General features: G+C 38.6%; 1 protein-coding gene across 7 annotated transcripts in view; it reads right to left on the bottom strand.

Annotated features, from left to right (window-relative positions):
• Window positions 1-24963, bottom strand: part of PIKFYVE (phosphoinositide kinase, FYVE-type zinc finger containing) — a 113355-nt gene that overhangs the window by 18695 nt on the left and 69697 nt on the right. For all 7 annotated transcript variants that reach the window (XM_070732139.1, XM_070732138.1, XM_070732142.1 and 4 more), the window contains 14 exons: window positions 23818-23944; window positions 16136-17283; window positions 14007-14107; window positions 12374-12445; window positions 9839-10010; window positions 9027-9205; window positions 8663-8776; window positions 7906-8014; window positions 7364-7518; window positions 6837-6927; window positions 4623-4683; window positions 4162-4317; window positions 2922-3042; window positions 1495-1590 (listed from right to left, as the gene is read on the bottom strand). In XM_070732139.1, the coding sequence (XP_070588240.1) occupies window positions 1495-1590; window positions 2922-3042; window positions 4162-4317; window positions 4623-4683; window positions 6837-6927; window positions 7364-7518; window positions 7906-8014; window positions 8663-8776; window positions 9027-9205; window positions 9839-10010; window positions 12374-12445; window positions 14007-14107; window positions 16136-17283; window positions 23818-23944 (2702 nt within the window). The remainder of the gene's footprint in view (window positions 1-1494; window positions 1591-2921; window positions 3043-4161; window positions 4318-4622; window positions 4684-6836; window positions 6928-7363; window positions 7519-7905; window positions 8015-8662; window positions 8777-9026; window positions 9206-9838; window positions 10011-12373; window positions 12446-14006; window positions 14108-16135; window positions 17284-23817; window positions 23945-24963) is intronic.

Below are 24963 nucleotides of genomic sequence, written 5' to 3'. Positions count from 1 at the left end.
AGCCACAGGATGTTGCTATGAGTCCAGAATCTAGCGAGGAAAAGACAGACATTCGCTGGGTTAATCCTCAATTCAGAAGGGTCCAAAAGCGCAAGAAACAGGTGTTAGGAAAAAGATATTAAGGGGAGGAATGGGTTAAATACTGGAGTGATGTATTTGGCACGTCAGGGGACCAGTGGGGAAGAAGGGCGGAGTTTCAATGTTATAGTTCCACAATGAAATTTCTTTCAGTTTGGCTCTGAAGCGAGTAAGTTTATTCTGTGTTATTTTGCAGTAATTCCTGCTGTTTTTTAATCATGCTGTAAGTACATAAATCTTGGGAGACGGAGGAGGCTTGAAGGAATGCATGTGGAATGTAATTAAGAGAGATAATGGGAGAAAGGATGTGCCCATCTGTATTGCATTTGGAATACGGAAGTGAAGAGAATAAAACTGGAGTTTCTTTGTTTATGAAATACTGCATTCAGTAAGCGTTATTTTTTAATAACTAAAGTTCTACCAGGAACCAGAACACTGATGAGCAGATGAGACCAGAACTTTTTGCCTTGCCTACTCTCATGTAGGTAAAGATGACTTGCATGATGGAGGTGAAGAATTACGATGAACATGCATTCACATAACCTCTGGTTGAAGGAGGAGGTGATCAGCTTTAGTGAAAAAAATAAAAAACCACAAAATAAACCAGAAATGGCTAATGAAAACTAGATGGTTCATGATCAAATATAAAGGTGTATGTGATCAATACGAAATGATCAAATCCATCTATTTATAAAAGGATACCTGAAGCCCAATTTAAATATGTTTTTAAAACTGTAGACGCAGAGGGTTTTTCTGTGGGGAAATGGTTGCCATATTTCTCCTAGTATAATAATTAAGAAAGGCTTAACATAAAGTCAAGCCAACTCAAGGCAAGGAGTTTATTAAGAGATGTGCAAGAATAATTTCTCCATTTTCCAATTTTATCAACTTTTTAGCAGTTGAAATCTTATTTAAGGAAATGACCCAGTCAAATAATATTAATCTAATCTGGCAGCTATACTATGCAGCACTTAAACCTGACTCACCAAAAGGAAACAGGTAATTTTGGGTACTAAGAAAGTTAGTAGGGCTCATACTATAAAGCATTGAAGAATGACAACAAATTTGCTTGTAGATTTCTTCCCTGTTCTTCATATAAGTCAGATACAAATGAAACAAAACGTTCAATTGGAACATACAGTATTTGCATTCTCCCCCTCTACAGTCAAAAATACTTTGGTGGAGTCTAGATGGGTGTTCTTAGTAAAGCTTTAAAAAGAGGTTAGACAGGGTAGAAACAGCAGTCAAAGACAAATCAAATGATTTAGCATTGTGCTTTAAAGACTGAAAGCAAGCAAATAATTTGTTTTCCTGAGTGTGGAAAAAGAAACGTGTGGAGCTTCTACTCCCATATCCCCAATAGGTAGCCATTAGGCTGAAAAAGATTTCTAGGATCAAAGCAGGAAATCAACATACCTGAGAGCAAAGGCGATGATGGAGCTTGGTTCCTTTTCACAGACAGCAATAGGAACCCGTTCGTGCTCATACATTAAGTAATGCTTGTCGGGTTCACTATATTAAGGACACAAAAATTACAACATGTTATTTGTTTACAACAAGCAGGTCTACATCATAGATTTCTCAGATGCAAAAAACCCTTTGAATTTATAATAATTTCTACCCCCAGAAGAACATCATTGGCCTCTTTCACTACATTCTTAAAAGTTAATTATTGGGGGAAGGAAAACTATAGAGCTCCTTTCAGGTGAATACAGCAATAAAGCAAATTGGCATAGTCTTTAGGATTTTTATTATTTTATTCAAGTATAAAATATAAAGGAAAATAAAAATAGGAAATAGGGAAGGAAAAAGAAAGGAGGGGAAGAAAATCTGAGATACAAAAGGAGGGGAAGCACTGACTTATGACTCTTTTTAGCACAATATAGGATAACAACATTACAGCTCAACTTTTTATTTTTACACATTATTATATACTAGCCATTTATATAACAAAAATCTATCTAATCAACAAAACCAAAGTCAAAGTTTCATTTTTTTTCACCACAAGCACAAAATCCAGAAGTGATTTTCAAAAAAACATAATTAAATATATTCCTCTCTCCCAGTAAAGTAATCAATTTAACCATTTCTGCTTTTTCTTCATTGATGTGTGAATAATATATATTTCTGTTTGCACTTGATAATCTTTATAAACTCTTACCATTTATAATTTTAAAAATTCATTGTATTATTTCAAATTCTTTAAACTTAAAGGGAAAAATATTTTTCCCATCCATTTTAAAACACTAACCTTTTCTTTAAAAACATTTCTAAGATCAATAAGTTCTAATGCATCTTTTGTTAACTTCCTCTTAACATACATACTTTAAAGTTTACATTTCAAAAGACAAATAAAATTCCAACTAACTCGAATTAACACACGAAATAACTTTTAATTTAGCTATGACATTAGCTATAAAATTTGAATAAGGATAAAATTGTTGTCCTTTATTTTTATAATTCCTGATGCTAATGTTTCACTGAAAGGACAATTTCAAACTAGCATAATAATCCAAAGAAGAAAATATATATCTCTCTTTCTCTCTCTCTCTCGCACACACACAAGTAGTACAGCCACTTAACAAATCCCCAGCTCTTCTTCTTAAAATAATATTAAGGTCACCGTGGGGTTAATAAATAATTAGCACAAGATAAGATTAAATGTTAAAGCTATCTCATTCTACATTAACTATTTCTCCACAGAAAATGTATTACATCTTATACGAGCCAATGGATTAAATATTACTGTCTTTTCACCTGACTATAGGCATTGCAACTAAAACACATTCACCAAAAACCCATTGTACAAATATTATTTTCCTTCCAAGCTGGATTTTACTTACAAGGGGGATGGGATCGGATTGTAGCTATTTCCAGGTAACAGATTTGCTAGAATAGCCTTCATGGTGGATTTTTCTTTCACCTGACTATCCACAGAGCCCAGCAAATGCCCATCAAACACATCTGGAATAAAAGAGGAAAGTGCAACATTTAATATTGCTAAAAAAATATTTAAAATGCTCATTCTTGGCATGCTACAGAGATCATTTGTTGTCGCAAATTGAAAACTTCAATAATTTTGAAATATACTGCTGCTTCTGGAAAATGATCAACAAGGCTATGAAATTTTATCAATCTAGAATCTAATAATAATAACAAGATATGAATGTTAAACTCTGAAATACGGTTCATTGGTCAGCATCTTTATAGTTCTGAGAAAAACAAGATCATACTTATAAAATATGACACTGCAAAAGGATAGTCTGTGAAATCTGTCTCTCTGTATTAAGAACCCTACAAATGTTAACAAATTATGTAATGGGAAACACTACTTGAAGATACCAGTTGGGGAACTCTGCTCCATCTGGTCTAATCAGAAATTTCTAGTCCCAAATGAAAAGGTCATGAAAGTAAGTCTGGTGTAGTAATTAAGATGCCGAGCTAGAAATCAGAAGGCCTAGAGTTCTCATCTTTTTTTTAAGCCCAAAAGCTAGATGGGTGAATTTGGGTCATTGTCTCTCAGCCCAACCCACATCACAGAGCAGTGGTGGTAGTTATCATAGGAAAAATAAAAGACACGATCATTAAGTATACTGCACAGGAGCAAAGTTCTGAAGAGTTCTTGGTTTCCTCATATTCTCTTCATTTTAATTATAAATTCAATACTGATCATTCAAAAAGAAAGCTTTTGCTGTAATAGTGCATCATCCCCACTGCATTATCATTATAGTGTTCAGGGCCCATATATCAACTGTACTTCTGAAAGCAACCTTGTAATTTGAGTCTGTATTTCTGTACTCTTTAGAGCAAATGAAGGGACTAAGGACAAGGAAAGAGAAACTTTCCCAAGGTTATCTGTAAGTTTAGCAGAAAAAAATGTGAATTTTTTTTGGAGCCAAGCCATATGTATGTATGCACATTATATGTATTTTGAACAATAAGCAAACATTGGATTTCTTATAATGTCATTCTAGCCAGATAGTTTTCAAAGTAGCAAGTATAATAAGATGTAAACTAAACTAGACATCCAAGGCAATCTAGACCTTCACAGAAGGAGTGAGGAGAGAAAGACCCTGCTGATACCTTCTGAGCTGCCAGCTGCATCTGGATCAGGGAGAACATTAGCAAAGGTGGACCCTCCTGTCAATTGGTCGGATACAACCTCCGGAGGAGTAGGAAGCTGGAGTAGAGAAGAACTGGTGGAACTCTGGCTGGTCAGAGTAGTCAAGAAACGATCTTCTGTGGAGGAAATATACAGACAATGACACTGAAGCATTCTTAGAATGCCTTTCAAATAAGATACGTGTGCTTTAAGCAACCACCAAAAAGTTTTAGCACAGATTGAAAAAAAGATAAATGGATACTGGTACAAGCACGCTTTAGCATTTATACTCTATGAAAATCCGCTCATGTGTTTTTCCCTAATTTTTCAAACATAATGTCAACATAAATATTAATATTAGATTTCCATATAGAAAATGGAAAAAGCTGCAAACATACAAGCTAAACATACAATGACACGTCTTCTTAAATATGCAGCATACCTTTCTCACCATTCTGGAGAGCTGGAGAAACATTGCGAGGAGATGCATCCATTGAACTGATCTGTAGAACAAAGAGTTACTTATTTCATATTGAAAATTTTCCTTCCAAATCAACACCATTTTGTTAAAAAGCAAACCACTCATTCTCAATGCACACAAATATGAAAACATACAATCTCCTGAAAGAAAGAAATGGACAAAACGTTTCTTCTTGGTGTTTCTCTAGAACAAATGAAGAACCCCTCATGTTAAAAAATATAACTGGATATTCATCTCCATTCAATGAAAAAGTCCTATACAATAAATATACTGTATTATACCTTTACTAAACACATTGAGCTAACATTTGCTACCATTCTTTAAAAAATATGTAGAGCTTGAAATTAAATAATTGATGATACTTCCTTTAGCAGCAGTGATTTCATACATATCATATCAGTATAGGTTGATCAATTCTGCATATCAACCTGGCAATATTTTGGTCCATTTTTTTTAACAGAACTGATTGAGATCAATTACATTTTTGAACTGTTATGCATGCCTATGCTTCAAGATCATGCTGCAATATTTCACTTGGGTTAAGAAGGCATCTCTTGATTCTAGTATTTCAAAACAGAAACTTTCTTTTCTTTGCTATTCTATTGCAAATACATTTGAAGATAGCAGTTATTATACTGGATGAAATTTTTGTCTGTTTAAACATCAACTTAGGGACAGAGGCTGTTAATAATAACCTGTAGAATTCCTAGTAGTGTCTAGAATTCATTATTCTCTCAATCAGCCAAGCTTTTGATCCTGAGGCTACAATGCAGTTCCAAATCAAGAAATGCCACTTAGTGCTTAAAAGTCTGTAAAAGACTTTAAAAAGAATGCAACAATCTTACTTTTTCTAAATAAAATTTGTCAAAAAATCCATTTTCATATCATCTATCTACAGAACACTATTCTAATAACATTTTGATAAACATGGATATCAGACAATGCAAGCAGAGCCTACAACCCCCTGGAGTGTAGAATGCCTTGTCCTTGTGATGAATGACTGTTCTTCGAATAAATGGTGTTTCATTTATTTCAATTGTAACCTGTTTGTGCACTGAGAGAGGTCAAAGACTTTGGCAATGGTTTTGTAGTCCTTTCAGACTCATGCCTGCAAAAATCTCTTTTGATCAGGACATAATTTAATATAGAGTTGGTACCTCTTGAACCGGGTGTTCAAGATTTGTTTGCCTCTTCTTAAGAACTATTTTCTACTTAAGATTTCCCAGGAAATTTGAGAGCAGCACAAAGGCCCAGCCAGTTTCCTGCCATTCCCCCTTTAATCCCAGCTATCTTGGTCTACCAGCGCCCAGAGAAAAGATACGCTCCCTCCTCCTCTCACCCAAATTCCGAGCTTTTATTTCTTTCCTAATGGGTTTGCACGCATTATTTGCTTTTACATTGATTCCTATGGGAAAAATTGCTTCTACTTACAAACTTTTCTACTGAAGAACCTGGTCAAGGAACGAATTAAGTTCTTAGGTAGAGATACCACTGTATCTACTTACAGAGAAAACCCTGACTATGGCAACCATCTTTTTAATAGCAAAAGCCCTCTAAATAGAGAGAGCAGACGTGATTGTTATCTCACCAATTAGAATATTTTATTTAACTTCATTGACCTAAGGTTTCCACATCTGTTTTCTAATAAACATAGGGAGTTTTGGCTTAGTACATTAATGGAGGTATGAACACTACATTGTTTTATATTATTTATATTGTTGACAACAATTTCTATTAACAAGATGAAGCTCTGATCACGCCATAGATCAGTATGGGAGAATTACAAATAGTTCTAAAGTATTCTCAAACTTTTACTTACCCATGTAGCTTTCTGCAGCAGAACTCCAAAGTCAGGCAACCACCATGTACTCTTTGCTGCAGTTTTGCAATTTGTAAAAAGCATTGTAGGTGTTTTACAAATTCCTCCTGCATGCATGAGTTCAACAGAACCTAATTTTATTCTAGATTTATTATGCTAATTTGTGCACTTAGAAACAGGTGCTTTCTGAACTAGCAATACAGGGATGCTGTTCCAGGCACTACAATAATGTATGCAAATGTCAATATTTAAATGAATAGCATTTTATTTGTAAAGAGAAAATTGCATCTGTACTGTTTACTTCTACTTACAGCTGCAATTTTAAATATATAATCACAATTATCAAAATCCATTACCTTATTCTCTTCACCTTGCCTTAATCTCCCAGGACTTGGTGGCACTGAGGGGCGCTTCCTCCCTTTTTCTTGTTGGAAGAGATCTTGCAGCCTATATAACACATTCCATACTATCATATGAATATCATATTCATTAGATATATTCTGATATATCTAATGTCCAAAAAAATCATATTAGCAAGGAATCGATTTTTCCCTGAGATATGTAAAAACCATTTGGAGAGCAAACCTTATGAAGACAAACAAGACTTTTATCTGGAGTTAATTCAAGTCATATTTATTAGATTGTTAATTGAAAACTGCACTGAACTGACAATATAGTCCTTCTTTTATATCCTGCAGTCAATGCAGCCTATTCAGAACGTGCCAAATGTCTGATAAATGCATACTTTATTACGCTATCAGTATCTATTTTCAATAAAGGAATCCAATGGTAACTTATAATCAACTATCTGGAAGAAGAATAACCAGTAGGGGAAAAAAACAATCCTTAATTTTCCACTTGAGGAAGCACTCTTTTTTCTTACCTGTTATTCCATGCTTGCAACATCTCACAGAGGCTTTGCTTTTTGGCTATTAAAGATTCAGAAATTGAATGCAGCTGCTGAGGAGTGTCAAGTGAAGAAGAAAGCATCCTTGCTTGGATTTTCTCTATCCAGTTTCTAAATTCCACTTCCTCCATCTATCAAAGGGGAGAGAAAAAAAGCCTACATTGACTTTTCTCAGATGGAGGTTGCTATTCCTATCCTGTGCTAACTTCCATGGGGCTTCCAAACATAAATCAAATGTTCATAACTTATTGCTTTAAATGATACCTTATTTCTGCAGAATCCTTAATAGGAACAAAAGCCACATTTTCAGCAACATGATAAGAACTGAAGGCTTTTACTTACATATTGCAGTTTCAACTCGGTCCTGTTAACACTACTTTCCAATTATTGAAAACTGGATTGATGTTGGATTCAAAATAATTATCACCTTAGGGGCCTAGCTGCTTTCTGTAGCTTCATACCTGTACGTTCTGTAATGAACAAGAATTTAATTCCTATAAACATGCAGTGCATTATACCTCCTTTTGGGCAAAGAGATCTTCCATCTTTTCCTCCCTTGTTTTGCTAAATGTGTCTGTTTTCAAAGAAGTGAGGCGCTCATCAACAGCAATATATACCTGAGATATCCTGCAACAACAAGAACAGGTATAACTCTTTATCCAAACTCAAAATCATTCAGATGTGGCAATCTTGCAAGCTCTTCTTAAGAATGTTATCTGATATAGTTGCCATTATGCAAGTTGCTGTTTTTCAAAGAAACTAACCTAATAGTCTGTATTAGGCTGAGAAACACTTAACAAGTACAATTTTCATATTATGTATTTGTTCAACGAATGCTTAAATGTTATGATTTAAGATACATACAGTAGCTTAAATCATAAAATAAACAAGAATACAAAAGATAAGGATCAAAAGATGATTACTGGTTGCTAACACTTTCAAGTGATTTGAATTTTTGAACATATATGTTAACCAGTATTATTTGAAAATTCCAAATTGTAACTTGTTCAAGGCAAAAGGGAGTTCTTCAATTTCTACCCAGAAGCACAATACAACTAGCATAACATTAGAAAAACTCTGCAGAAAACACCATGAATTTCAAGGGGGGAGGGCCAGACAATATTATATTTTAGTTTTCAGACTGTGTGGCGATCACCATGCTTTATCCATTGTTTGCTGCATATAGTATTAAGTGCACAACATCTGAGCAATGAAGGAACCATAACACAAACTTCAAATGGGACATACTGTACTGGGGTTAGGACGTAAACCTACTTCTGAGAAAAGTCTTTCAGATCTTGAAGCATAGTCATCTTCAGTGGTAGTTGACGTTTGATGTAGATCTTAGGATGAGGGACACATACCTCCAGTAACCGTATAGCAGAATAACTAGAAAGAGAACAAAACACAACACTGAGATGTAAAGCCTGCAAACATCACACCAGGTGAACGGTAAATAAATTTTAATATTAGTGAGTGAACTGACCACACTTAATTCAACATGCTTTTAAGATGCTAGCAGTGTCTGCAAAAACAAAGTTATTTAAAACCTGTAAAACATATGCAGTGATGATATTGGACAAAAGATATATAAAAATATATGTTTTGTTTTTTAAAAAAGGTAATTGAGAATTTTTACCTGAAAGAGGTCACCATCTGATTGTAGGAAAAATACTGGTGGTAGTCATGATGTATGGAATGGCCGCATGGTTCAGCATTAGCTCTTCGGGTGTATTGATAGCCATAAAAGCGGAGTTCAAGGTATTTGGCAAAGGACATAGACCACGAATCATTGGAAAGCGGAACCACAGGTGTTACCTAGAAGAGTTATTGTGATTTTATATCCAGGAAACTCCTGAATTGCCCCCATATCCACTCAAACCAATTTGATTTTGCATTTCAGTAATTCCTGAATGTGACAAAGGCATACTACTTATCTTAAATTTATACTGGCAGCTGTCAAGAAAACATTAGGGGTAGCCTATATTCAGATGGAAATGTAATTACATAGAAGTCAGAAATGAAACCATTGACTTAATCTGTGATATAGAACCTCAAAATAGTTTAAGATTAAGATATAGATCCTTTAAAGAGAAATAGCTTAAGGTATGGCAAGCTTTCTCACCTACTTGGTAATTCAACAGTCTTTTGCTCATAACAACCACAATTGTTATTCCCCAGAGAGCTAAGGTTTTGTTTGATTTTAAAAGTGTGCATTCTATATATTATAAATAAACCCAGGTTTATTGTAATTATTTGTCTTGTGCATATCTAGAAATACCTTCTAGAGAAGCATCAATGCCCTAAAAACAGCATTGTTATGCATTCAAAATGGACTTTTCTTCTTTCCACTATCCTCAATTTTGTGCTTTTTCTTGTAAATTTGCCTGCATTTGAATTCCAACATGAACTAGCTGACACTAGAAAAAGACAACTGGGATTTCCTCTTACCTGCTTGCATAGTCTACACCAGGAGTAAGTAAGGATTGTATGCTGATAACCGGGAACTGGAGAGTCCAATTCCTTCAATATGATCTGTACACAGCCTTGTCCATGGACAAAGCGACGGATGTGGTGCACCATTGGTGTTTCACAAAACGTATTTGGGCACTGGTAGGAGGGCCTTCAAACAATAAAGAACAATTGTGAAAAGTTTAGTTCTTTTGGTGTGCTCTTCTCACATCCTTCATTCACTCATCATTAATTCTTCACCTGCTCACAATCTCCATCAGCATGTCTTCCTGTTCATTGCTAGTCAGATGGATAACACAGAGCCCACTTAAGCCTCATGGTTAATAAATACTTAATAAATGCTTGAGGTTGAGCCTTTTGAAATGGAGAGGCTGGGAAGGCATACAAAAATGCAAGCACTTCCCTGAAAAACAAAAACGTCCATGCTTTTAAAAGATGAAAAAAATGAGTATTTTTAATTGGAGGGGAGTTCCTGCATTTTCCAAATATTTATTTATTAGTCCATGATCACAGAAAGCTTGAGAAATCCTGCTCTGTTTTACTCCTTTTAAGAAAATTAATGGTTAACTTGCTAGTATCATGGCATGGAAAATCCACATCTTATGCTACATTTCCTCATTTTCACTCTACAGATTGTTCTGGATATGCAAGCAGTCATTTAGCAACTGGCTGAAGTTAAAACAGATTCCAAAAAAAAGGACTTAGGACCCAGTTTAGTTCTGATGTCCAGTCCCTCCTTTGCAGACACAAGACTGAATTTTGGGCACTCAGCAACCAGTCTGCATTTATGGCTGTTTGCAGTATTCTACAGTCACGTGACCACAGAAACTGCATTTACTTCTAGATTTATTTTCTGGGTAAAAACTGCTCATAACAAACAATGGGTTTGCTTAATAACTATTGCATTCACTCTGTGATCATCACATTTGCATTACAACCATCACATTCACTCAACAATTGCCACAAAGATGTCACAAAATTAAGTGCAGTCACTTAATCAGCTGCTTATCAACTATCATGATGACTTTTGACTGAAATTGCAGGTTCAATTATGGTTGCAAATCAAGGACTACCGGTACATTTCTGCAATCTCCTCCTATTTCTTTTTAAACTTACCCCAATAAATTGGAATTTTACACAACCCTGCTATAATTATAATTTATTTTAATTTTATTTATTTAGTTCAAGTTCTACAATCTGCAATACAACAATAATATTTTTTTAAAATCCATGACTATATACTGCAGATCATTACTTAAATCAGAACATTATTTTTTAAAAACTTAAAGGATATTTATTTTGGACTTCACACGATATCAGTATAAGGGTCCATGTTTTTCAATAAAGTTTGTTCAAATATCAACGATGCCTAAACTTTATTTAAAGTTTGTATTTTGTTTTTGTTTCAACTGGTGGGGTTAGAAATTGATCCACAAATCTCTGATATATAAAGCATATATGTTACTACTGAGCTAGGTAACATAATCCTGTGGAATAATGACAAACTACGGGCTGAAAATCTAACTCCAATTATAGTGAGCTCTCTAATTTTTATAGACAATTTTCCTTTCACACTAGAAACAGCAGAATTTGACATTTTGAGTTGTCTGTACTTCTGTTCCTAATATCTTTAGGATATAACCAAACAGCTGCTCAACCAAAGAATAAGGGATAAGGAATTTCATGCCAAAGTTAATAGGTTGCTGGTCAAAATGGCAGAAATTGGATAAATAAGGATACTTGGGAACCAGCAAGATTCCAACAAAATGTAACTTTCTCCAAGTGGAGCATAGCATTTCTCAGAGACAGGTGTAACCTATTACCATCTGCACTGCTGCAAGGGATATTTTGCAAAAATTCATTAACTGAGCATAGCTGCCCATGGATCAAAACCATGTCACATGTATTATTAGATTGTAAATTCTACAGGGATATCAGATCCCCTTATATTTTGTACCTAATATGTACATTTCTGACATAACTGATAATAGAAATAGCCACTTCTGTATTGTTCATTACTTCAGTCTTAATACATATTTGCTTTAACCGATATTAAGTGAGTCACAGACTATACTACTTTAGATTTAATACTTGCACAGGTGCTATTATGGTAGCATATATGACATTTTCATTATAGACAGTCTATGTTTTCTTAGTATTTTATCTCATCATTTAATTTAAGTTTTGTATTGTATATTTTCAAATTTTGCTGGTCATTGACTGAATAAACAGTATTTCTTTCTCTCTTATTTCTTTCTTTTCCTAGGAACATGATAAAATAGTCATATTTATTTTTCTAAAAAAATCCAGATTGATGAAAAAACACCCCAATAAATATCACTACTACATCAAAATGAACTGCACTACTGCAGTTCTGATGCTACTGCACCAGAAATATACCATGGCTGGAACCTTCATAGAATGTGAATGAAATGATTTCATAGAATACAATGAAACAATCCTATAAATATACTGACCTTATTTTCCTGATAGTTTAAAATCAAATATTCTTACCTGAAACAATATCTTTCTAGAAATACTCCTAAAGTGAGATCATTCTTCCCATAGAACTCCATTACTACCATCCTAAAACAACAGAAACCAAGACATTACCTTTAAAATAATTGGAAGTATTTGACATTTCCTGCATGCAAGGATTATTGGTTTTCAAAATGTCAAAGAAAAAAAATGACTGATTACTACTGCTCTCTTGCTTCCTTGCAATGTAAAGCCAATAAAACAAACTAAACAAACTAAATCAAATAGTCAAGAGTTGTGAGATTACAGCAAGAAAGAAATCCAGTTATCCCATCAATATGGAAACACAACTACTGCTGCATATGTTATGATTTGGAATACAGAAGCAGCAAACTGCATATACAACTGCATGTTATACTGCATAATGCAGGGTCCGCCATTCATTCAACACAAACTGCCTAGGGTCCATAAGGATCTAAGCAATTACAAGGTGTCCAGGGGGAAAGCATTTTGAAATTCCCTTGAAATTCCCTGTAACTTGCGATCTAGTTAAGGCACAACTGTAGATGACATCATACCAAACGGCTAAGCCGTGGAGAAATATCGGTAGCTGAGGAAGCAAGTTGTTGCCACAGTTATGCTCATTTTTGCTTGACTCTGCCAGGCAGCGTGATCCTTTTTTTAAAACATGATTTTTCCCTGATTTTTAAACATCTTAATACAGTTTGGTTTTTTTCCGATTTATTCTGTTTTTTTCATGAATTCCCTGATAATTCCATGATAATGCCCTGAATCCCTGTCCAGGTTTGCTGGACACCCTGAATTAGTAAATAAAATAAATAGATAAAAAATGCCAGATACGGCAAGTTATGAGTTCAACAATATTTTAAATAACACAAAAATATGTCTGTATCCTAGAAAGAATTTAAAATTTTTGAATCCTGTCTTTCTCAATTTTTAAAATGCCATTCAACTTTTGATTTTAATGAGATGCACTAAATTTGCAACACCACATTGAATGTTATATGATCATTTGGGAAGATTAAGTGCTTTATCATATGGGGGAAGTGCACCCAGAGCAAAACTTTACTAAGCCGATTCATTGCTACATTGGTTGGAAAGTAGATTTGAGCTCATCCATCCAGCAATGGCAATAGTCTTTCCTGCCATCCTTGAGATGGGAGGTAAAACCCACTGCACACTCATTTCTGCTGCAAGTGTGGTTTTCTCCCAGAGAATAATGTGGATAACTGCCAACTCTAACCAGGGATCTTCTGCTGGCACAGCTGCAGTTGAAGGGTAGCTGTCAATGAGGAATTCTTGAAAAGAGTACTCTCTTATGCCTCTTAACTGAGCTCTGCCTAGCATTTTAGGTTCCTCTGAAGTCTGGTTCTTTGGGCCACCAGTGGACCATTCAATGGAGAAAAACAACATGGAGGAAAAAAGCATTAGGATGAGAAAAAAGAAGGTGGGGTCTTGAAGAGGCCTCTTTCCCAGGATTATATTAAAAAAATTGTGTTATGTAGCAGTAATAGTAGTAGTTTTAGTAATAGTAGTAGTAACTGCATGTTTACAACCAGTAAATGGAAAGGAATATCTCTATTTCCCCATCAAATAGAAAGGAAATATTTAAGGTGCACATTTAATGTAAATAAAATTAGTATCATACCATGGGCTAACACAGGCACTTGGAGCATTGCCGGATTGGGCTGAAGAGCTACTGAACAAAACACACAGTCTCTGATGGTTTGCACAGCTAAGACAGTCCACCTGGGAAGACATGTAAATATAAAAAGTTCTTATATTATGTTAGCAATGGATGGAAGCAAGTATAAAGTTTATGAGTACACTGATGGAAGATCTGAAGAACCAGATTGGGTACAGAAGGTCTATATCTATGTGGTTGTTAAGATTCAACCTCAACCTGATTACAATCAATATTTACATACATACATACATACAAATCTGCCTTTTAAGCAGGGGGAAATGCTCCCGGTTTACTCGTGCCTGTCAGTCATCAGAGAGCCATTTGCGAAAGGAGCGCAAGACTCTGCCCACCTGCCGCCAATTGGGTTCTTTTACCCTCTGCATATGCATAGAACGCTTTTCGCATTCACAGAGGGTAAAAGAACCCAAATGGCAGTGTCCAGGCAGGTGGGTGGAGCCTCGCACTCCCTTCGCGACCAGTTCTCCAACAACTCACAGGCAAGAGCAAATCGGGAGCATTTCACCCCTGCTTTCAAGTGTAAGAATACTATACTAAGCATAATAAAGAAGAAGTTAAATAAAGGTGCAAGACAAGAAAATGAAACATACTGTAGCTGCACCATTTATTATACCTATGACTATAATGTTAAAATATTTTAATTTTATTTTATACAAACTAAATATTTATAGGTAACAAAAATGTAGGAATATAATTTGGGATAATGCTATGTCAAATGTAATAAACTTTTAAGATATCTGAACTACACAATTCCATTCTTAAATATATGTGAAATCTTGCTTCCATTTGTTTTGCAGCAATCACCCCTTTCCCGTGCCATTACACTTTCTTTTTCAATTTAAACTCTTTCTTTGTCTAATATGGGGAACCTACGGATCCACCATTCAAGGTTTATTTTTAGAAACTATAAAGGAACCACCAAAATGCTTTACTATTTTTCAACTGAGCAAAACTTCAGTACTTCTTTGAAGTACAAGGCAGTCTGGTGTAGGATAAAAAAACCACATAAGTTCAGTTCACTGAATGACTAGTTCCATAGATATCCCTGGAATTGTACAGAAAACAATGTCTAATCATACTATCATATATACTACTCAAAGAAATAAAGGGAACACTCAAATAACACATCCTAGATCTGAATGAATGAAATATTCTTGTTGAATACTTTGTTCTGTACAAAGTTGAATGTGCACAATAGCAAGTGAAATTGATTGTCAATCAGTGTTGTTTCCTAAGTGGACAGTTTAATTTCACAGGAGTTTGATTTATTTGGAATTATATTGAATTATATTAAAGTGTTCCCTTTATTTTTTTGAGCAGTGTACATAAAAATATGCATAATATATTTTTCTCTTGAAATATTTTCCCATTCAGTCAAATGCGTCTTCAGCGTCTTTGTTCCTAGATGCCTTATACTTTTTCAAAGAGCAAAAGGCATTCTGAGAAGATTATTATTACAGGTTATCTATGAGTTACAACCACTTGTATTGCAGTCATCACAATGTCCCCATGGTCATGTGATTGCTACTTGTGACATTCTATGCTGGCTTACCATAAGCAAAATCAATGGGGATATCTGCAGGGAAGGTCACAAATCATTTCTGTAGGTCATCGGCCACCACCTTCTTTTCCCCAAGGAGTCCTACTAAAATTCGAGGTTCCAAGGATCTCATATGTTGTTCATAGCACCCTTGCCCACCCACATCCTCTACCAGCTGACCTGTGCTCCCTAGTGTCTGCCATGATGCCCAATAACCGACTTGAGGCACCTATGTATCCCACAATACTCCTAAGCAATGTGTTTGTGCTTCATAATCATATTGCTTAGTAATGGAATCTCTGGTCCCAATTGTTGTAATCTGAGCACTACCTGTACTGTTTCTCATACCTTTTGCTACGATGTACTCAAATCCTATCTCTTACCAAACCCGGATTATAACATTTAGAGGGCTGGGCAAGAGTAGAATTTAATTTCAAACATTCCTGAAGATAATACTTTGTTGGAAGATATTAAGAAAAGTTAATTTCTTAGGCTTCTAGAATTCGCCAAACTACTTTAAATACTCACTCACTTTTTGAGACCATAGAGATTCACTCTGAACGAACATTTTTTCATCATCTTCACTCCTGACTCCCAATTTCACAGCCGATGCTTCTTTAGACTGAACAAATGGGTCTGCGTTTTTCTGCACAATTCTTCCTCCTCTGGCTCGGAAGTCAGCGACCATTCTGGCCAGATTTGAGCTACTGTTCAGAGGCTCAGCAATTCTCGTGCTAACAAGTTCATGGGAAGGTAGAAACTGGATAGGCTTGGCCTGGATGCTCCCATTCATCCCTTGTAGTCCAGAGAGATCCCTTAACAGTTGCTTCTTCCTTCTGATATCCTGTTCTTTGTACTCCTTGTTGAGCAGAGGAGAGAAAAAAACTTGTTCTGAGAAATATTCTCTAGTGGGACACCTCATGCCTCTCTCTGTTAACAGAAATGGCTCACGGAATGAGATTACTGGGGAAATACCAAGGATAACATCCTTTAGTTCTTGCTTAAATGCTAAAGAAAATGTTTTGAGGCAATCTTCGGAGGAAGTCACTTCCTCTGTGATATACAACCCAGTGTCATCTTGCAAAGGATCTCTAAACTCCCTGGCCTGACTTTTAGGTTCCTGGTAGTCATTAATTACCCTTAGAGTTTCCAATTGTTCAGTATCTAAGATTCCTAGTTGTTGTTCAGTCAAGTCAAGAGGTAAAAGGGCTTCAGAAATTATTTTTGTTCTGTATAATGAATCCACCAGAGGATACCCTTGCTGCTTCTGGGGGGCAGCTTCATGGAAATCACCATTGATCTGGTCATCGTCTTCTGTCCAAATCCGTTGTTCATGGGAATCTATCTCATCTAGAGACATAGATTCAGATATAACAGGCAATTTATCTGAGGCTACGTCAGCCTCTTTTCCTGTTGTGTCAAATTCTCTGTTCAGGAGATCTTGCTGCCCATCTTCTTCGATCAGACTCTGGAAGGAACCATTTTTGCTCAACTGAGGGGGCATGGCAAACTCGTCCATAAGGAAGGAGATCTCCAACTGGGAATGATAGGCTACACAGATCATAAAAATAAGGATCTCCTTCACTCGAGCCAATTCATACTCTCCTGCACCACACAGCTTGACAGTGCAGCCCAGGTGTTGAGGGCAACCTTCAAAAAACATCAGTGTTTTGGTTTGCTCTGAAAGAGAAGAGAATGATGCTTACTACATAATGATGCTTATGGTTGTGCTTTGGCCAATTTGTATATGTTAGTCAAAATTATTAATCATTCAAAATGTATTCAAAACAGAGTCCAACCCAAAATACAATTGATTTCCACTACATCTTTCAATCCATCAAGTTCCAGTGTTTTAGTTGTAGGTTTAAAAAACACTTTTAAACTGTGAAAGTAACATATAAATGCACACATAAATACACACAAAGTAAAAGGGAATAGAAATCTTTATGTAACATTTATTTATTTGTTTGTTTGTTTGTTTGATTGATTGATTGATTTTTATGCTGCCCTTCTAGACTCAGGGCGGCTTACAACAGTGAGGGGCAATCTTTTGAGCTTGGTGTGTCAAAATTCGCCAAAAAACCGAGCATAACTCGGGTGGTGTGTCACCTTGAGAAAAAAAACATAATTTTGTGATATTTATAGTTTAAATAACAAATATGTATAATTATTTAACTTACCTGCTTAGTGACTTCTTTGTTAATCTGTCAGTTGGTTTCTTTTGTTGATCTTGCTGCACATACCAGACAAATCCCAGACCCGATATTATTGTAATGTCTCACATTAAATAAAAAGACCAATTGGGGGGGGAAGGGGGAGGTAGGTAGATTTTCACACACACACATGCTCTGGATGCACAGCTACTAAGCGTCAGGTAACTAATACTATGAATGCTAGAATTGAGAATTTGGGGGGGGGGGTTGTTAAAAAAAGAAACCTACAGGAGAACATGTTTCTTTTCCTCCTGTCACTCGCTCCTTCATCTTCTTCACCAGGAAACCTTCCTTTCCAAAGAGCAGCCCAGCATCCCACTCACACACTGGAGACTCTTCCAAATCTCTTGTAAAGCTGACTTTGGATTATTCCTTCGTTTCCTGTTGGGTTAGCGGCTCCTCCAGCCCATACAGCTTTCCCAAAATGGGAATTTATCCGCACACCCCACCTCCCCAACACACACACACAACACACTTTCTCTCCCCCCCCCTTTCTCTCTTTAGCGTGCTTCTCATCCTCAACAGGATTTCCCCCATCCTCCTCACCGGAGATACTGAGCGCAAAGCAGGCTCATCCTCCGCCGCCACCTCTCACTGCCCGCCAGTCTACGCCGGCCTCGCATCGGGGTCTACAGCTCGGTCCCTTCCGCAGCCTGGGAGCCGCAGCCGCCTCCGGCCGCCACCATCTTCCCGTATCGGGCCCAGGCTGTTCCTGGAGAGGGAGGAGGGGGGAAGAGGTAGCAGCGAGGGGAGGAGGACCAGTTCCGCTCTCCGCCTCCTGACTGGGGGAAAGGAATTCTTGCGAGAGCCGCTCGACCTGCCCCGCCTCCACTTGAAGGCTGCTGTCGCTTCCCCTGACTTGTGCAGAGCCAAGGTGGGCAGGTGCTTGACTAACCAGCCGGCAAGCCTCTCAGTCGATGCCTCCTTTTTTCCTACCCTCCCACCCTCACTTCCGGCCGCGGCCCAAGCTCGACGGAATCCACTTCCGTCTCTAGTGCACAGTGAAACCCTTCCCTTGTCAGCTCCTGGGCCCCGCAAGGCGGCCTTCTAATGCGACTTTCCATTGGCGGTGGTGCTGTCATAGCAACGGGGAGTTGCGTGCGAGTGGAGGAGGGGGATGAATAGTGCTGTGGGGACGTGTGTGTGTGTGTGTTATCACCATGGTAACTGTCGCAACTACTCTTGCTCACCGGTTCCCGCATGTCACTGAAAATGGCTACGCGTGTCAGTGCTGACACGCGTGTCATAGGTTCGCCATCACTGGCTTACAACATGTTAGCAATAGCACTTTTTAACAGAGCCAGCATATTCCCCCCACAATCCGGGTCCTCATTTTACACACACACACGCACACACCCGGAAGGATGAAAGGCTGAGTCAACCTTGAGCCGGTGATGAGATTTGAAACGCTGACCAACAGATCTACAGTCAGCTTCAGTGGCCTGCAGTACAGCACTCTACCTGCTGTACCACCAGTGATGGGCTACCAAAATTTTTACTACCACTGTGGGCGTGGCTCATGCATTTTGTTTCAACATCTTTCAGTGCAAATTGGGTGCTCTTGGGTGGAGCTCCAAATTTTGCTCCTGCATTCCATAGGAGCCCATCACTGTGCGCCACCCCGGCTCATCACTTGTTCTATCATGAATGTTTTGCAAAATAATGTTTGGTTAACTTTCCATACAACTGCCAGGGTAATACAGCAGACGACAACTACTGAAAAGGGCCTCCTGAGTTTTAGCGTGTTCTGCTTAGTTTACGTACTGTATTTTTTAGAGTATAAGACGCATCTTTTTACCCCCAAAAAGAGGGTTAAAACTTGGGTGTGTGTTATACATCAAATGTAGCCCCACCTGCTCTACCACCCATCCTTTGGCCTCTGCCTCCCAGCAAATTATTTTCTTGCAGCAAACAGAACAGAGCTTTTTAACCCTTGTATGCTGTTCGAAAAAAGTTCCTAATGTTATGTTCCCGGGTCACCCTGACCCGGACCGAAAACTCTTCATTTGCAGTGCTTATGTTTGGTCTTTTTGAAAGCTTTTTTCACCTGGAAACATGTTTGAACATTTCTGCACACAATGGAATGAAAATTGAACTGAAAAAATTAATCCTTATTGGTTTGTTTTGCACATAAATGTGCCTCCCCCCCCGTTTTTGTGAAAGTTTTTTCAATTTATGGATAGTTTTGCTTGCAAAATCCATTCTATTTTACTAAAGTTGGTGTGGGATTGGTAGCTTGAAGATTTCTGCACACAATGATATGAAAATTGAACTGAGAAAATTAACCCTTATTGGTTTATTTTGCACATAAATGTGCCTCCCCCCCGTTTCTGTGACATAGTCTTCACTTTATGGATAGTTTTGCTAGCAGAATACATTCAATTTTGCTAAAGTTGGTGTTGGATTTGTAGCTTGAACATTTCTGAACATAATGATATGAAAATTGAAGTGGAAAAATTGATGCATATTGGTTTATTTTGCATATAAAGTTATTTCAATTTATATAAAAATTATGCTGTTAATTTCAAACTTACATACTTTTTTTTAGTAAAATGGATTTCTTTCATAAAATTAGTTATCTGGCTACAATGTGGTTGATTTTCAAAAGGATATTCCAAATATTTCTAGACAAATATGTATAAACAGTGACAATAATGGCACACAGCAAGGCCGGGGGGGGGTGTCCCTTTTGTGGCAAAAATAAACCAATAAGAACCATTTTTTTCAGTTCATTTATATTTTTCTTATATTCAGAAATGTTCAATTTAGTATATCAAACCTTTTGGGGGAAAATTTCTTAGGGATTTGTAGCCTTAAAAAAATAGAAATTGACACGAAATTCAGAAAGGATGGGGGGAGGGGCTTTTTGATCAAAATAAAAATATAAGTCTCAATTTTTCCAGTTCAATTTTCATATCATTATGTTCATAAATGTTCAAACTAGTTTTCCAGTTGAAAAAGTTTTCAAAAAGATCAAATTCAAGTACCTAAAAAATATATTTTTGGTCCGGTCATATACGAACAGAAACAGATTCGAAGTTATGAATTTTTTTTGCCCAGAAAACAATTAGCCACCACCCCAAAAATATTTTTTGATGATCAGCATTGTTAAATTGAGTAAATGAATGCCTAAGATTTTAAAGAATATTTTGGATTTGGAGCATAAAAAAATAAAAAGTGAAAATGATTGCAAGCAGCCGAGGGGGGGGGGGAGGCCTTATTTCTGATGTTAAAAAACCAGTAAGAATCATTTTTTTCAGTTCCTTTATATTTTTCTTATATTCAGAAATGTTCAAGGTACCATTCCCACACCAACTCCAGTAAAATAGACTGCATTTTGCAAGCAAAACTATCCATAAATTGAAAAAACTTTCACAAAAACGGGGGGGGGAGGCACATTTATGGGCAAAATAAACCAATAAGGATTAATTTTTTTCAGTTCAATTTTCATTCCATTGTGTGAAGAAATGTTCAGACTACTTTCCAAGTGAAAAAAGCTTTCAAAAAGACCAAACATAAGCACTGCAAATGAAGAGTTTTCGGTCCGGGTCAGGGTGACCCGGGAACATAACATTAGGGAGTTTTTTTTTTTTCAGCAAGAAAGAAACCTCCCACCCCCCCAAAAAAATTCTCATAGAGAGAACCCCTGAAATGATGAAAAGTCATGAAATTTCAAGTTTCAGATATGCAGGGAAAATTTTTTACAGGGTGTCAAACCTTGATTTCGGGTCTCACAGACCCGAACAGAACAGCAGGGTTAAGCCAAGCAACTCATTATCAGCTTCTCAACTCTCAGCTGACTGAAACTGCAAGGCAAGCCTAGTGCTAAAATGAAAGTGAAACTAAAGTACATCTTTAGCTGCAAAGAGGCAAAGGGCAGAGGCAAAGTTTTATTTTCTTGTGCTAATCAGTTGCTGAATCTGGATGCAAGGAGGTGGGTAATAACAATAAATACAGAATGTTCATATTATTACTTATTACTTTATTATTGTTGTAGACAACTTAACAAAATAAAGAAGCTTTTTTAAAAAAATGCTTGATCTGAAAAGGCCCAGTCCTGTGGTATCTTCTTTTAAAGAATAGGGAATAATGTATCCTTCAAGAAAGCCACATTAGTTTTAAAGATCTGTAAAAGTATACAGTGATCCCCCGATCATTGCGAGGGTTCCGTTCCAGGACCCCTAGCAATGATCGGGTTTTCACGAAGTAGCGCTGCGGAAGTAAAAACACCATCTGCGCATGCGCAGATGGTGTTTTTACTTCCGCAGCGCTAGCGAGGAGCCCCCCATGCCGGCGGCGACGTTTTAAAACAGCCGCGCAGCTTCCCAATGAGTCCCGAAGACAAACGCGGAAGTTCGCCTTTGACGTTTGTCTTCGGGACTCAGTTGGGAAGCCGCGCGGCTGTTTTAAAACGTCGCCGCCGGCATGGGGGGCTTGCCAGCACCCCCCGGACCCCCAACCTGGGTTTGGGGGGCTGCTAGGAAGCCCCCCATGCCTGCGGTGACGTTTTAAAACAGCCGCGCGGCTTCCCAACTGAGTCCCGAAGACAAACGTCAAAGGCGAACTTCCGCGTTTGTCTTCGGGACTCATTGGGAAGCCGCGCGGCTGTTTTAAAACGTCGCCGCCGGCATGGGGGGCTTGCCAGCACCCCCCCGAACCCGGGTGGCCGGGCGAGCAGCGAGCGAACGGCGGGTGGCCGGGCAAAGGGCGGGCGAGCAGCGAACGGCGGGCGAGCGGGTGCTGGGGGGCTTCTCGCCCTCCCACCAGCAAGAGGAGGAGCGAACGGCGTGGGCGGGCGAAGGGCGGGCGAGCGGCGGGCGCGCGGGCAGGCAGGCGGCGGACAAGCCGTTCGCTCGCGCCGCTCGCTCGCGCTTCCCAGCTGAGTCCTGAAGCCAATTCGCTTCAGGACTCAGCTGGGAAGCGGCGAGAATGAACGGCGTGGGCGGGCGAAGGGCGGGCGGGCGCGCGGGCAGGCAGGCGGCGGACAAGCCGTTTGCTGGCGCCGCTCGCTCGCGCTTCCCAGCTGAGTCCTGAAGCCAATTCGCTTCAGGACTCAGCTGGGAAGCGGTGAGAATGAACGGCATGGGCGGGCGAAGGGCGGGCGAGCGGCAGCGAGGAGTTTGCGTGGGCGGTGGGGAAACTCCTTGCTGATGCCCGCCGCTCGCCCTCCTGCCAGCAAGAGGGGGAAGACCTAGGGAAGCCACCCAGCAGCTGATCTGCCCGGCGCCATCTACGCATGCGTGCCCATAGAAAAAAGGGTGCGCATGCGCAGATGGTGTTTTTACTTCCGGGTTGCAAAATCGCCATATAGCCATTTCGCAATGATCGGGATCGCAATACCCGGGGGATCACTGTAATCTGAAATTTAACCGGACCCTGTTTTAGTATTAAGATAGGGCAGCTATTTAAATAACTGGGAGGAGTTAGTGTGACTACATTTAAGAAAACTTTCTGACATTAATATACTGCCATAATGTACATTTCTCCAATTCTTTCCTATTTCTATGGGTCAGGCACACATGCACTGAAGTAGAAAAACAAACAGTGTATATCATCTATGCTACTTTATTTGCTGTTTGGCAAATTGCTGAGAGGCAGAGGTCTTTTTTCTTTGTTTTCCTCCCCCCAAACTAAGGTGCATCTTATACTCTAGCGTGTCTTATACTCCAAAAAATAACAGTATTTCACATGAACTGGTGGTTCTTTTACTTCCATAAATTTATGCCATTGACAAAATGAGCTTTTGGTCCATGAAATATTTTGTCACATTGTATGCTGCCCTTCATTATTTTAATTGCAATACATGAGTAAGTATGCCCTTTTTGAACATTTCATATTTATAACTGTGTCTGTGCTCTGAGTTTATATTAACCAGGCTTTATAGAGTGAATGTGTATTTACAGTTTGTCAAACAAATGTAAATAATGAGAAAACGAGATATATAAAAAGAAAAATCAGAGGAGAAATATAATGTGTAACAGAGCTTCTTGACTTTACTCACCATTAGGTAACTGGAACACCTGAATATAAAATTTATGGCAGGTTCCAAGGTGTGGTTTGGTTAACAACTGATCCATAGACATCAATACATCTCCCTGGGTCATCCGACTTACTCGATCCAGAACATGCTGCAAAACATTAATAAGATAAAGACTTAATCAGATTTATATCCCACATTTCCTCCCAAGAGTATAAAGTAGTTTACATGCCAAGCACTCAAATTTTTAATCATGTGACCATGTGGAGGGGGGGCATTGCAACAGCCGTAACTTTGAGCAGAGGTTGTAATGCTCTTCATTCAGAGTCATATTAATTTTGAACAGTTGCTGAATGAACAGTCATAAGTTGAAAACTACGGTACAGTGGAACCCCGACATAAGAGCTGATCGACTTAAGAGCTACTCGAGATAAGAGCTGGGAGAGGAGAGACATTTTTTTATTTTATTTTATTTATTACTTGGATTTGTATGCCGCCCCTCTCCGCGATACGAGCCGAGAAGAGCCGGGCTGGCTTACTTTCCTTCCTTCCCACGCTGATGCAGAGCAAGCGTCGCGCCCCTCTGATGCTTTCGGCGGCTTCCGAAGCGACGCTGGGCTCTTTTGCCGCCAAAAGCGTCAGGGGGGCGTGACGCTTTGTTCGAGTGGCTCTGCATCAGCGCGGGAAGGAAGGAAAGTAAGCCAGCCCGGCTCTTCTCGGCTCGTATCCCGGCACTTGGTGAGTGGAGAGGCGGTCGCCTCCCCTGCCGCCCCACTCTGGGGGTCCTTGGCTTCTGCTGGGGGTGGGGGGATCCGAACGCTGTTTTGAATTTCACATTCCGAGTGGCCCAAACGCCAAAGGCGAACTTCCGCACCTCAGGAGTTAGCTCGCAAACGGCGCGGCTGTTTTAAAACATCGCTGCCGGCCTGGGGGGGAGAGGGAAAGGGGGGAGAGGGGGGAGAGAAAGAGAGAGGGAGAGAGAGAAAGAGAGAGGGAAAGGGGGGGAGAGGGGGGAGAGAAAGAGAGAGGGATAGAAAGAGAGAGAGAGTGAGAGATGCTCAGTGAGCCTTTCTTTGAAGTTGCCTTTCTTTCTTTCTTTCTTTCTCTCTCTCTTTCTTTTTCTCTCTTGCTCTCTTGCTCTTTCATTCTTTTTTCTTTCTCTTTCTTTCT

Source organism: Erythrolamprus reginae, chromosome 1 (genome assembly GCF_031021105.1).
Source record: "Erythrolamprus reginae isolate rEryReg1 chromosome 1, rEryReg1.hap1, whole genome shotgun sequence".
Taxonomy (NCBI): domain Eukaryota; kingdom Metazoa; phylum Chordata; class Lepidosauria; order Squamata; family Dipsadidae; genus Erythrolamprus; species Erythrolamprus reginae.
This window is presented reverse-complemented; position numbering and strand designations above follow the sequence as displayed.